The sequence below is a fragment of the Cyprinodon tularosa genome, unplaced genomic scaffold (assembly GCF_016077235.1).
Source record: "Cyprinodon tularosa strain WSP-4 unplaced genomic scaffold, ASM1607723v1 ctg350, whole genome shotgun sequence".
NCBI classification, from domain to species: domain Eukaryota; kingdom Metazoa; phylum Chordata; class Actinopteri; order Cyprinodontiformes; family Cyprinodontidae; genus Cyprinodon; species Cyprinodon tularosa.
The window spans coordinates 567,340-581,337 of record NW_024039064.1 but is presented as its reverse complement, the minus strand read 5'-3'; the positions used below and the strand labels follow the sequence as shown (position 1 = coordinate 581,337).

Genomic DNA, 13,998 nt, shown 5'->3' with positions numbered 1-13,998 from the left:
ATTCAACTATTTATCCTAGTTGAATAAACGGAGATCGATGGATTAACATTTATTCATATCTTTGCAAAGAGAGAACAGTTCATCATACAGCCCTTATGGAACAGCATTCTGCCCTGTTCTGCATGAGCAGCGTTCATTTCCCCCCTTACTTACAGTACAACAATGGAAAAGTATGAAAGTAAATCTGTGTCACTGGGATTTGAATTAAAAATGCCACTGAAATCTAAATGTTGTATGTTTGAACTTACAGTTTCAGTGTTAAAATGTATTTAGAACACATTTTTGACCTAAAAAGAAGATCATTGTCATTATTTCTACATAGTTGAAATTTCATTTATTTTCTCTTCAAGCTAAAAATTCACAACTGGCTCTATTTTACTGTCTTAAATTCGGCGTCTAAATTCAGTGAAAAAAGGGAAGGGGTTACTTCAGGTCACAGACATTAGCAATGGAATGTGGCGTCCAACACCCAGCCAATCCCGTTACGTTTTCTTAATCATGTGACGTGACGCTTGTGGCGCTCATACGGAAGGAAAACAAGCATGATGGAGCCGGTGATGCAAGCTAACACTAACTCAACGGTGAGTTTATTACTTTCATTTTTCTGTAGTTGAGTTAGCGTTAGCTTGCATGACCGGGTCCATGATGCTTGTTTTCCTTCCGTATGAGCGCCACAAGCGTCACGTCACATGATTAAGAAAACGTAACAGGATTGGCTGGGTGTTGGACGCCACAATCTATTGCTAATGTCTGTGACCTGAAGTAACCCCTTCCCTTTTTACACTGAATTTAGACGCCGAATTTAAGACGGTGAAATAGAGCCAGTTGAATCTCAGGAGGATGAAAATATTGAGTTTGAATTTTGAAAGGTTGAACTTTCTTATATGCAGATTTTTTTAACACTGAAAAATTCAACTGAAAAATAAGTACTGAAAATGTCATCACTTTGAAATAGTAATGTGAATTTTTAGCTTGAAGAGAAAATAACAAATGAAATTTCAACTGTGTAGAAATAATGACAATGAACTTCTTTTTAGGTCAAAAATGTGTTCTGAATATATTTTAAGTACAAACATAAAACATTTAAATTTCAGTGGCATTTTTAATACAAATCCTAGCGACACAGATTTACTTCCATAGAAAAGTAGTCAGAGTCAAAACAAATTACAGACACTTTGGTTAACTGTAACATGTTATGAATAAACCTTGAGAAAGAATCTGATTTGTTATGGGAAGAAGCTATGTCTGGTCTACAAACACCATCCTGCTGAGAATTGTGTGGCCTTGAGTGAGAAACAGACTGAGTGAAAACTTTTATAGTGAGTAAATGGGATAAATTAATATATAATAGAAGAGAAATCAAAATTTTCTGACAACAACCATCAATATGTTTCATGACCTACTGCTGGCTTTTATCTTAGTCCAGTAAACTGCTTTGAAAGGTAAAACGTTTAACGTCGTTGAGAATTAGCAATTGTGTGATAGAAAACCTGCAAGTGGAAACTCATTTTGTCGAATAGATGGATCGGATGCAGTGAGGTGAAGATAGCACAATGGCGAAGAGTCGCAGAAATAGTGTAAAGTGGAGATAATTAGTGCAGGGTATCAGGGGAGGAGAGGCCTTGGCAGGAATAATGAGAGAAATGATGAGACTGATCTCCTCTGATCAGAGGATGGTTGCTGGGATTTAGATCAAGTTTACAGTTTCTGACCAACATGGTTTGATTGCAGTGTTTTGGCATGTTTTAATTCCCTTCGTTGACACACTCTGATCTAATCTGTGCTTCTTTTGCTCTGCAGCCAGGAAAACATGTGCCCCTGCAGAGTTTGCCTGCTTAAATGGGCAGTGTGTCCCGGGACGGTGGCGATGCGACGGGGAACCTGAATGTCCAGATGGCTCAGACGAAGCAGAGGAGACATGCAGTAAGTTATCTCATGCTATATATTCCTGCTACAAACTGACACTGATTTGTCTTTAAGAATCTGCAACAGAGAGGTGTTCTAAAAAACTATTAGTGTAAAAATGTTCTCCTTTTTTGCTTCTCTGGTCAAGAAGTTAGATTTAAATTTTTTTTTTTCAAAATCAGACTGAGCCATTCTCACCTCCTAGAGTTAAAAGCACTCAGCTCCTCTCTTTCCCTCCTCTCCTCTCACTGCCAGAGAGCCTCCTGTACAATTGGGGCCAAGGGTTAAAACAATTAGCTGCTAGAAGCCTGAAGCTCTGTTAATATAGCAAGTATATCAGGACAACAGCCTTTTGGATCTTCTTTGGTGGACAAGGAAAAGGCTTCATTCAGACGATTAATGCAGGTGAGGAAGACAAATGAGAAAAAACAAAGGATGCAGCTTTTACCACCTAGCATCAGTTGTTAAGGAATACACTAAAAGATCCGAGATAAACAACAGACCAACAACTGGAGCAGAAACTATCCAGAACCGAACTGAACCTACTTGGCTTTTTTTAGAGCAAAATGATAAAAATCAGAAATGCTGCTTAGTAGATTTGTTTGGACCAGATCAATGTTTACTTCAAAGGCTGAAACATCTAATCAGATTTATCATGATTAATCGCTTATTGAAATGATCATCAAATGATTTAGGAATCGATTAATCATTAAATGGAGTATAGAGACTCTAAAACATGCCTTTAGTTGTCAGAGCGACCCAATTATTTCAAGAATGTAAAAAATATATAAACATTTTCAATTTAAGATTTAAAAAAATTTAATCTGCCGATATGCTCTATCCAGAACTCCTCAAGTAGAAACACTTTACTTTCAAAAATATTACGCAAAATAATCGACAGATTAACTGATTTGCAAAATAATCGTTAGTTGCAGCCCTTATTTACCTCATTAACAGATCATGTTTTCCAATTAGCAGGAGAGATGAATCCAAGTTTCATCCATGACATTATTTTTATTAGTCTTATTCTTTCTGCTGTTATATATAAAGATAACACTTATAGTTTATACATCATCTTCTTATAATCTTTATTAAAAATCAGCGGCGTCCGAATGAAGAAAATCAAAAGCCACTAAAGGTCCGGAGGCATTTATAAATATAATCTATTACTTTACACATTATATAACACTGAAATAAAATGAGGTGTTTATACATCCATGTTATACATTGAATTTTTAAATCGAAATATATATATATATATATATATATATATATATATATATATATATATATATATATATATATATATATATACACTATATTGCCAAAAGTATTTGCTCACCCATCCAAATTATTGGAATCAGGTGTTCCAATCACTTCCATGGCCACAGGTGTATAAATTCAAGCACCTAGGCATGCAGACTGTTTTTACAAACATTTGTGAAAGAATGGGTCGCTCTCAGGAGCTCAGTGAATTCCAGCGTGGAACTGTGATAGGATGCCACCTGTGCAACAAATCCAGTCGTGAAATTTCCTCGCTCCTAAATATTCCACAGTCAACTGTCAGCTGTATTATAAGAAAATGGAAGTGTTTGGGAACGACAGCAACTCAGCCACGAAGTGGTAGGCCACGTAAACTGACGGAGCGGGGTCAGCGGATGCTGACGCGCATAGTGCGAAGAGGTCGCCAACTTTCTGCAGAGTCAATCACTACAGACCTCCAAACTTCATGTGGCCTTCAGATTAGCTCAAGAACAGTGCGCAGAGAGCTTCATGGAATGGGTTTCCATGGTCGAGCAGCTGCATCCAAGCCATACATCACCAAGTGCAATGCAAAGCGTCGGATGCGGTGGTGTAAAGCACGCCGCCACTGGACTCTAGAGCAGTGGAGACGCGTTCTCTGGAGTGACGAATCGCGCTTCTCCATCTGGCAATCTGATGGACGGGTCTGGGTTTGGCGGTTGCCAGGAGAACGGTACTTGTCTGACTGCATTGTGCCAAGTGTAAAGTTTGGTGGAGGGGGGATTATGGTGTGGGGTTGTTTTTCAGGAGCTGGGCTTGGCCCCTTAGTTCCAGTGAAAGGAACTCTGAATGCTTCAGCATACCAAGACATTTTGGACAATTCCATGCTCCCAACTTTGTGGGAACAGTTTGGAGCTGGCCCCTTCCTCTTCCAACATGACTGTGCACCAGTGCACAAAGCAAGGTCCATAAAGACATGGATGACAGAGTCTGGTGTGGATGAACTTGACTGGCCTGCACAGAGTCCTGACCTCAACCCGATAGAACACCTTTGGGATGAATTAGAGCGGAGACTGAGAGCCAGGCCTTCTCGTCCAACATCAGTGTGCGACCTCACAAATGCGCTTCTGGAAGAATGGTCAAAAATTCCCATAAACACACTCCTAAACCTTGTGGACAGCCTTCCCAGAAGAGTTGAAGCTGTTCTAGCTGCAAAGGGTGGACCGACGTCATATTGAACCCTATGGATTAGGAACGGGATGTCACTTAAGCTCATATGTGAGTCAAGGCAGGTGAGCAAATACTTTTGGCAATATAGTGTATATTAAAAAAAAATATTTAAAAAAATTCCATTTTAAAATCTGGGATACATTTTAGTCTTCTATGTAGACTGTGACCCCTAAACTTACCAGCAAAATAAATAATGTCCAATACAAAGCCCTTATCTTTTATTTTTTTAATTAATTTATTTATTTATTTTATTTTCACAACAAAAACATAAAAATACAATAATGTTTCACTAAAAAAGAAAATGTGATGGACAACTGCCTAAAAACCTTTAAGGGGCTTAATGAGTGGCAGTCTCCATAAAAACTAATATATTTCACCATTTCAGACATCTATATGATATTGTGTAAAAACAAAAAAACAGCATTTCTTTGTATATAACAATTTAAAATATCATTTAGACCACAAATCCACATGGAAAGTTCAAACAACTTAGTAGTAGCAATTTTACTCTCCGTTTAAATTGTTCTTTAGAAATATTTGTCAGTGATGTGGGAAGACTGTTCCATATCCTTGATCCTCTGTATAATACACTAAACTGTGTTTGAGCTGTACGAGAGTAAGGAGGCCTGATAAGACAACTACTACGAGTTGGATACTGGTGAAACTCATTTTTAAAAGTAAAAATATTACTAAAGTGCTGGGGAAGTAACTTTTTTTTATAGAGCTATAAACGAATGAAGCTATTTGAAGTTGATTCACTTGATAAACACTAAGAATACTTGCCTGAGCAAACTGTGGTTGGGAGGGGTGTCTACGATTTACACAAAGTATTAGTCTTAAAGCTTGCTTTTGAAGTCGAAAAAGAGGTTTAAGTTTAGTTGGGTGGGTGCTAGCCCAAGCAACATTACAGTAATTAATAGGGATGCACGATATAATCGGCCCCCTATCGGTATCGGCCTGTATCGGCCTTAAAACTGAATATCGGACATCGGCCACCCCACCGATATTTAACCCGATATTTGATCAGCTTCTGAGTTTCTAAAGTCTAAAAAAAAAAAAAAAATACTACTTCTTCTTCTTCCTCAAAAACGTCTTTTTTACAGACTTAAAAACTTCTAAAGACGAGGGAAAAAATATTGATACATTAAAATATCACAATATCTTCATATGCTGATATATTGCCATTTAATAACACCATATCAATCTCTTTTACTAATGAAATATTGCTATATGTCATCGTTATGCTACGAAATCCCCTGAAAATTCACAAAATTTTGTCATATTTTTATATGTTGATATATTGACGCGGTATCGATCTATTTTACTAACAAAATCTCACAAGAATTTGCAAAGAATCACAAGAGTTTGTAACAGAACGATGAAATTTCACAAGATTTTGAAGTAAAATAGATCGATACCGCATTTTTAAAAATCGATTTGATATCAGCATATGAAAATATATTTGAGTATATTATTTTTCAAAGTGTCAGAAATGGATAACAAAACTGCAATTTTCACCGACTACTTATTTTTTTCCAGCTTTAACATCAGTATTGATATCGGTTATCGGCTACATGAGTTTTAAAATATCGGCATATCGGATATCGGCCAAAATCCCAATATCGTGCATCCCTACTAATTAACATATGGATATAACATTGAATAATATAACATAAGTGCAACATTTTGTTAATCAGGTGCTGGGTTTTTCCTAGTATACCGACCACTTTGGCTATTTTTGTACTTATGGCACTAATGTGAGGTTTCCATGATAAAGAATCATCTAGAATAACACAAAGGAAACGCGCAGATCTAACATTATTAATAGAAGTATTATCAATTTGAATTTTCATTGGAGATTTAAATGTATCAAAATTATAACCAAAAAATATATAACTTGTTTTTTTTATGTCAAGTGACAATTTCTTGGACTTGAACCAAGAGGATAACTTGTCAAGTTCTTCATTAACTACCTTTATTCAAATTTTAGGGTTTTTCTGCAAATAAGATTTTTAGAAAGTTTATCTGAAAAATTGGGGAGGTCATTAACATATATTAAAAATAACAGGGGACCCAAGATGGAACCTTGTGGTAAACCGCACTGAAGAGGAAGGATAGGAGATTCTGTCCCATTATAGTTGACAGTTTCATACCGGTCTGAAAGGTAACTAGTGAACAAGAGTAGTGACTTATTTCGAAAGTCTTAGTCCCATGGAGAATTTAAAGCAGAGCTGGGAAGGTGTGTGTATGCAAAGTGTCCTGCAAATTGGACTCAATTTAATTTGTTTTATTTAGAAAAAAGGGCCAAAATGTAGGAAACTGGAAAGGTTATAAAATGAAACCCAATATGTTTGACTAATGTTGATCAATTGAATTATAGCTTGCAACTTCAAATTTAGTTTTTTCTTTTTTGTTGCGTGTGTGTTACTGAGCTGAATAGGAAATGGTAAAAATCTAAATGAATCTTTCAGAGGATTGTCTTTTAAGTTTCTTAGCAATTTGTGAATTTTGTTGGTCTCAATATTTAAATAATGTAGCAGCCAAGCAAAATCCCAAATGAGTCCTGCAGAGTTAAAGGAGAGAGACAGTAAAAGACTTTGGAAGTAGAACGTGTTTATGTTGAGAATCCAGTAAAAAATTCATGAAGGAGGGTTTCATATCTTGGCTGCAGAATAAAGAGCTAGGTGTCCTGATTTGGAAATCTCACGTGTTCTGTTGATGCTTTAAATTACAAAGTTTGAATTGCAGAAGTCAAAATTGTGTTTTTCTTTGCAACAAATAAATAAGTAAAAATAGTAAAATAATGAATTTCGGGGGGTTTGTTTTCAACATTGTGGGATTGGTGTCGCATAAAAGCACACCTTGATGATAAGTAGCTCTAACCCTGCTGCCTCTCGCTGTCTTACTAATATTTTCTCATGAAAGGAGTCAGATCACGACAACATGAACTGAACAGGGGTTTCCTAATTAGATCTTCATCACAGCTGTCTGTCTCCGGTTTGAGTGACTCCTGCTGTGACTTAATCACTCTGAAGAGGAGGATGGATGAAGGGGAACTCATAGGAGGTCATTTTATACATTTACAACTGGAGTAACCAATTAACACTTAGCTGGTTCTGTCATAAAGTCGATTTTACTGTGAGGGTAATACTATGAAGTCAGAATTCTGCCAAAGAGGCACACATTTAATAAATACGCATATTAGCAGTTTTATTTAGGACATATTCATGTAAATTTCTCGGAACTTTGAATGTTTTAGGTGTGCAGATTCCAATATTTCACAAGCGTGAATTCATGCTCGTTCTTCTTGCTCGTAGCTTGTTTTTTTTTTTTTTTATGCTCCTCTAAATTCTCTTCTACTTGCGTGTGGATTTGTTCCTGCAGACTAGTGTTACCTCTTGTAACTTTAAAGGTGGAATCAACCCAAGAACTTATATTACTTCTAATTGGTTACTTTTTAGGAAAAGTTTGCAGCATAACTAATCCGATCTACGTCTACCTTGAGTTTATTACCGGTACATCTCGTAACGTCAACGAGTGATAAGGGGTGTAAATAATAATCGTTTTGTATCGATGCATTGATCCAACAGCCGACGATCCGATGCATCGACACGTCCTCAAGAGAATCGATTCATGCTTTTTTTTTCCTCCGGTCTATTTTTATCCATTTGCTCCTGGACGTAATTCTCCTCCCGTGCTGCGGTGGCGCTAAACCTATTTTGCCCTCCTACCTCGCTTCCTGGTTATTGTCTTACAGCAGTTTGTTGCAGTGAGCTTGACACAGACATTTTTAAATTATGCTCAATATTGAAGCGTGGTCTGTGCTACACACTGTGGGTCTAGATACGGCCGAGGCGGTGAGGAAGTGGGGGAGAGTTTAGTCCGACGACGGAGGGACATGAGGGCCAAAAAGAGCGGAGATCCAGGTGGAAAAAGGGTCCCAGCGTTCTCGTGCACCTCGCTCTTCTAGCGGGTCAAACTTCACGAGTTGTTTTCCGCAATTTCGGTCATAAAAACAAAACAAGCCTGCCTCCTGTCTGCGGCACTGTTTGTGGTCAGCTACAATTTGGGAGAGGAGCAGCGGAGCGTCTGTGGAGGGGGCGGGACGTCTGGAGCCGAGGTATTGCATTGAACTCATTGCACTGATTTTTTGCAGTATTTTTGCAGTATTTTTTGATGCAACTTTTCTACTTCTGTTATTTGCTGCTGTTTCAAAAAAAAAAAGCATAACGATATTACAGCTTTCCTTGATTTATTTCAAACTTGAAACTTTGTTTAGCCTGTAAGTTTAAAAAAAAAGTCTTTAAAATTTAATCGATTAATCGAAAATAATCGAATCGAATCGTGGTGTATTCTTGAGTATCGAAAATAATCGAATCGTTGGGTCAGGAAATCGATACTGAATCGAATCGCCATAATGGACGTGATTTACACCCCTTCCAGCGATTAGGGGTGAGTATTTGCATTGGTGTTGCCAATGTTATAAAAATTCATAACTAAAAAGAACAAGCTCAAAATTTAGTTCACACTGATGAAAATGAACTAGCTCATGTTCATAGTTAACTATTTAAAAAAAATATATCTAAGTTAACAAACCTACAAATGTACTAGTTCCAATTCATATGGTAAATTAAGCCACAATCACACTACACTATAGGTCGTCATATTTCACCCTTTAATTTCTGTCAACGTTTTCCTGTGAGTTGATTTGAGTTTCAAAGCAAGAAGCTTACTTTTATTTTGACAGTTTTGGCTGTAAAAGAGTGCAACAGCATGTTAGTTTTATTTATACGTTTCTCGCTCTTTTTCAATGAATACAGTTTTCATCAACAGACTTTTCCCAGATCTCCACACAGTCATTTAAATGTGTTTACACAGATGAAAAGAAGTGAATAACAACTGATTGTTCATTTTCAGTGCTTAGTCTGCCTTCTTCTTCAATCTTTAGTCATAAATAGGCATAGTAATTGCCCTAATTTTGACTGCAACATAGATTTACATGACAATACAAGTAACAAGGAATGAAATACAGTTTTTACAAATACAAATCTGAGAGAATCGCGCCTTTCGGTATTTTCTGAAGAGCTGAAATGATTGTTTTAATTTAGAACAAGGATGGATTGGTGTCTGAAAAGGTTTCAGAGAGGCAAACGTTTTTAAATAGCGCCTGAACTAAAGGTGGAGCTTTTTTGGCTAAACATAGCACACTGGTTAAATACGTCTTAAATCTAATTTCAGTCACCAAATAATTAATTTATTTGACTTTTTTTCGCTAGTTTTTTTTTTAATGGCAGAATGATGTAAAAGCCTTCTGTCATTTTGCTAGATAGAAATTTATATCACGACCACTTGGTGGCATGAAGTGTAATAAATGGTTTCAGCCAGATTTCTTTCTTGCTGCACCAGGAAACCCGTTATTTTTCCCTCTGCTGATCTCAGTAATTGGTGAAATTTTCCCTAATTTAAAACTTTGTCTGAAGTAGTGTTTGTAATCCAGGTTATACTGTGATGGCAGAGCTTGGATACAGCCTCCAGAATAGAATATATACATCCATCCATCCATTTACTGTCACGCTTATCCCAAGTGGGGTCGCAAGGAGTGCTGGTGTCTAGAGAATATAAACAGTAATAAGAGTTTGTCTGTCAGTAACTGTAAGATAGAACCCCAATGACCAAGTTGATAAAGTTAAATTTAAAAAAAGTAGACACTTTAACAACTACCGTAATTTTCGGACTATAAGCCTCACCTGAATATAAGCCGCAGAATCTAAATTGCATGATTTGTACAGTGGGGCAAAAAGTATTAAGTCAGCCACCAATAGTGCAAGTTCTCCCACTTAAAAAGATGAGAGAGGCCGGTAATTTTCATCATAGATATACTTCAACTATGAGAGACAAAATGAGAAAAAAAAAATCCAGAAAATCACATTGTCTGATTTTTAAAGAATTTAATTTGCAAAATATGGTGGAAAATAAGTATTTGGTCAATAACAAAAGTTCATCTCAATACTTTGTTATATACCCTTTGTTGGCAATGACAGAGATCAAACGTTTTCTGTAAGTCTTCACAAGGTTTTCACACACTGTTGCTGGTATTTTGGCCCATTCCTCCATGCAGATCTCCTCTAGAGCAGTGATGTTCTGGGGCTGTCGCTGGGCAACACAGACTTTCAACTCCCTCCAAAGATTTTCTATGGGGTTGAGATCTGGAGAATGGCTAGGCCACTCCAGGACCTTGAAATGCTTCTTACGAAGCCACTCCTTCGTTACCCGGGCGGTGTGTTTGGGATCATTGTCATGCTGAAAGACCCAGCTACGTTTCATCTTCAATGCCCTTGCTGATGGAAAGAGGTTTTCACTCAAAATTTGACGATACATGGCCCCATTCATTCTTTCCTTCACACGGATCAGTCGTCCTGGTCCCTTAGCAGAAAAACAGCCCCAAAGCATGATGTTTCCACCCCCATGCTTCACTGTAGGTATGGTGTTCTTTGGATGCAACTCAGCATTCTCTATCCTCCAAACACGACGAGTAGAGTTTTTACCAAAAAGTTCTATTTTGGTTTCATCTGACCATATGATATTTTTCCAGTCATTGTCTGGATCATCCAAATGCTCTCTAGCAAACTTGAGACGGGCCTTGACATGTACTGGCTTAAGCAGGGGGACACATCTGGCACTGCAGGATTTGAGTCCCTGGCGGCGTAGTGTGTTACTGATGGTAGCCTTTGTTACTTTGGTCCCAGCTCTCTGCAGGTCATTCACTAGGTCCCACCGTGTGGTTCTGGGATTTTTACTCACCGTTCTTGTGATCATTTTGACAACACGGGGTGAGATCTTGCGTGGAGCTCCAGATCGAGGAAGATTATCAGTGGTCTTGTATGTTTTCCATTTTCTAATAATTGATCCCACAGTTGATTTCTTCACACCAAGCTGTTTACCTATTGCAGATTCAGACTTCCCAGCCTGGTGCAGGTCTATAATTTTGTTTCGGGTGTCCTTTGACAGCTCTCTAGTTTTGGCCATGGTGGAGTTTAGAGTGTGACTGTTTGAGGTTGTGGACAGGTGTCTTTTATACTGATAACGGGTTCAAACAGGTGCCATTAATGAAGATAACGAGTGGAGGACAAAGGAGCCTCTTACAGAAGAAGTTACAGGTCTGTGAGAGCCAGAAATCTTGCTTGTTTGTAACTGACCAAATACTTATTTTCCACCATATTTTTCAAATAAATTCTTTAAAAATCAGACAATGTGATTTTCTGGATTTTTTTTTTCTCATTTTGTCTCTCATAGTTGAAGTATATCTATGATGAAAATTACCGGCCTCTCTCATCTTTTTAGGTTGGAGAACTTGCACTGTTGGTGGCTGACTAAATACTTTTTTGCCCCACTGTACATATACAAGCCGCATCGGACTATAAGCCGCAGGTTTTTTATGTTTAATTACCATACGGTTCGTGCACAGAGAGGATTGTCGGGAAAGAGGCAACTGTTTGGGGAAGCTCCTATTTATTAACATTTCAATACAATTGAATTGAGACAATTCTTTCTGCCGGCGTCTCCAACGTCTCACCATTGACTCGTTGATTCCAAGGTTATGTGCAGCGGTTCTGTTTCCTTCGTTTACTGCCAAATTGACTACCTTTAACTTAAAAGCTACATCATATGCATTTCAACGCTTGTTTTCCATATTGAGGGTGTCACACTTTCGCTCGCAATGTCCGTCTTTCTTGGAGTCTGCTTCCGGAGGTACCGCATTACCCTGTAAAAGTCCATAGATAACCCACATGTTTATATAAGCCGCAAGGTCGAAAAATGGGGAAAAAGTCGTGGCTTATAGTCCGAAAATTACGGTAAGTTTTGCACAATACGATACGGTTCATTTTGGGGACATACACCAAACTATTCCTTAAGATATTTCAGTTAATCTTAAGCCTTGTTTAATTAGTTTCAGAACATGAAAAATATAACAGTATTTAATGAGTTTTAAGAACTCATTCTAACTATGTTTTCTTTTCAATACCAAAAAAAAAACAAATAAGTTAAACAAATGTCACTTATTTTAAGTAAAGTTTTTTTTTTTTTACCATGCCCACCCTGCAAATTACTAAAAACAAAGAAGTAATTTTTTTTTTTTTTTTTTTTTTTTTTTTTTAGCTTTCAAGCTAATAATAATTGAAAAGTCCTGGTACCTTTTAATCCCACCTTACTTCACCTCTGAGTTGGTTTAATCCGCTCACTCCATGTGATTTGGAAATAAAAAGCTCCCTTTATCTCATTGTAATTTATTTCTCCAATAAGGACATTCATGAGGATTTAAACTATAATGATTATAACAGTATTGGCATTTCTGTCACTTACAATAGATCAGTTTAAATATAGCAGATCTGCTCCAACTCCTAGTATATATATGGAGGCCTCCTGGGACTACCAGTGTCTCTCTGCAACCTTCAAAAAGGCATGAGGGTATCATGTAGTCTGTGTTGCACAGAACTTCCCTTCCTTTAAAACAGTATTTAATTAACTGTTCTCAACTGAAATCAAAATATGATCTGGGAATGGACTGATTCAAAGCATAACTAAAACTAATTGGTAAAAATAAAACAAAAAATGGGAATTAAAGTAAGGATTAGCCTTACTAATGTATGACCCTGTGATCCTCCTAAACTGGCAAAGAGCGAGATAAGAATAAGTTTACCATTCATTATAGTTTTAAGCTTTTAGACTCCGGGAGAAGAATGTGTACTTTGGTAATTTTCTTTTTTTCAGTTTGGGCTCTGTTGGTAGGGCCACTAAACCAATTAAAAACAACTAAATTTTCCCAGTAAGTGATAGTATAATAAGGTGAAAACGGTTGAGAATGACTCAGCCACTTAATTAGAAAGTGGGGTCGACAGACAGTGTGTGGTGTTCCAGTTCAACAGCTGCAGATCTGCAAACATCATATGGCCTTTTAATTAGCTGAAGAAGAGCAGGTAGAGAGCTTCATGGAAATGGCTTTCACAGCCAAACATCTGCATCTAAGACTTTCACCACTGAATCCAATGCAAGGTGTCTACTGCAGCAGTGTCAAATAATCCGCCACCATTTTTGGATGCAAGGAGAGGTCTTCTCTGGAATGATAAATCGCTTCCTTGATCATCCAGTGGAGGGGTTTTGGGGTCTGGCAGTTGGAAGAAAAATGGCACCTTTCAGGCTGCATTGTTCAAACTTTAGTGCCAAAGTGGGGCTGTGATAACCTGACTCCGCCAGATGGATTTGCTCCGCATATCCATCTGGAAACCTTCCGTTGAAGTATTTTTGGGAAGGGGCGAAAATACTGGTTAGCAGATTGGCCTATGTTGGTGATAGACGGGCCAAATAAACCAATCAGATCAACAAAGCATATGACGTACTAACAGAGCGCCGACGAAAACACAACCACAAGCCAGGCTACTCTTGCCGAAACCAGTCGGGAGAAGAGCAAAAACATCTTTTCCTCTGAGAAAAACCTCCAGAGCAGTGTTTTGCTCTTCTTTCAGTGAAGAAATATTCTGTAATTCCGATAAAACTTGCTCGATAGCCACGCTAACGCTAGTTTCATCGGCTGAAGCCGCCATGTTCTTTAGACTGAACTGTTGC

At 37.7% G+C, this 13,998-nt stretch overlaps 1 protein-coding gene across 3 annotated transcripts in view; it reads left to right on the top strand.

Moving 5' to 3' along the window:
• The window catches only part of LOC119789924 (low-density lipoprotein receptor-related protein 8-like), a 179,767-nt gene that overhangs the window by 68,036 nt on the left and 97,733 nt on the right, over positions 1–13,998 (top strand). For all 3 annotated transcript variants that reach the window (XM_038295123.1, XM_038295124.1, XM_038295121.1), the window contains exon 3: positions 1,801–1,923. In XM_038295123.1, the coding sequence (XP_038151051.1) occupies positions 1,801–1,923 (123 nt within the window). The remainder of the gene's footprint in view (positions 1–1,800; positions 1,924–13,998) is intronic.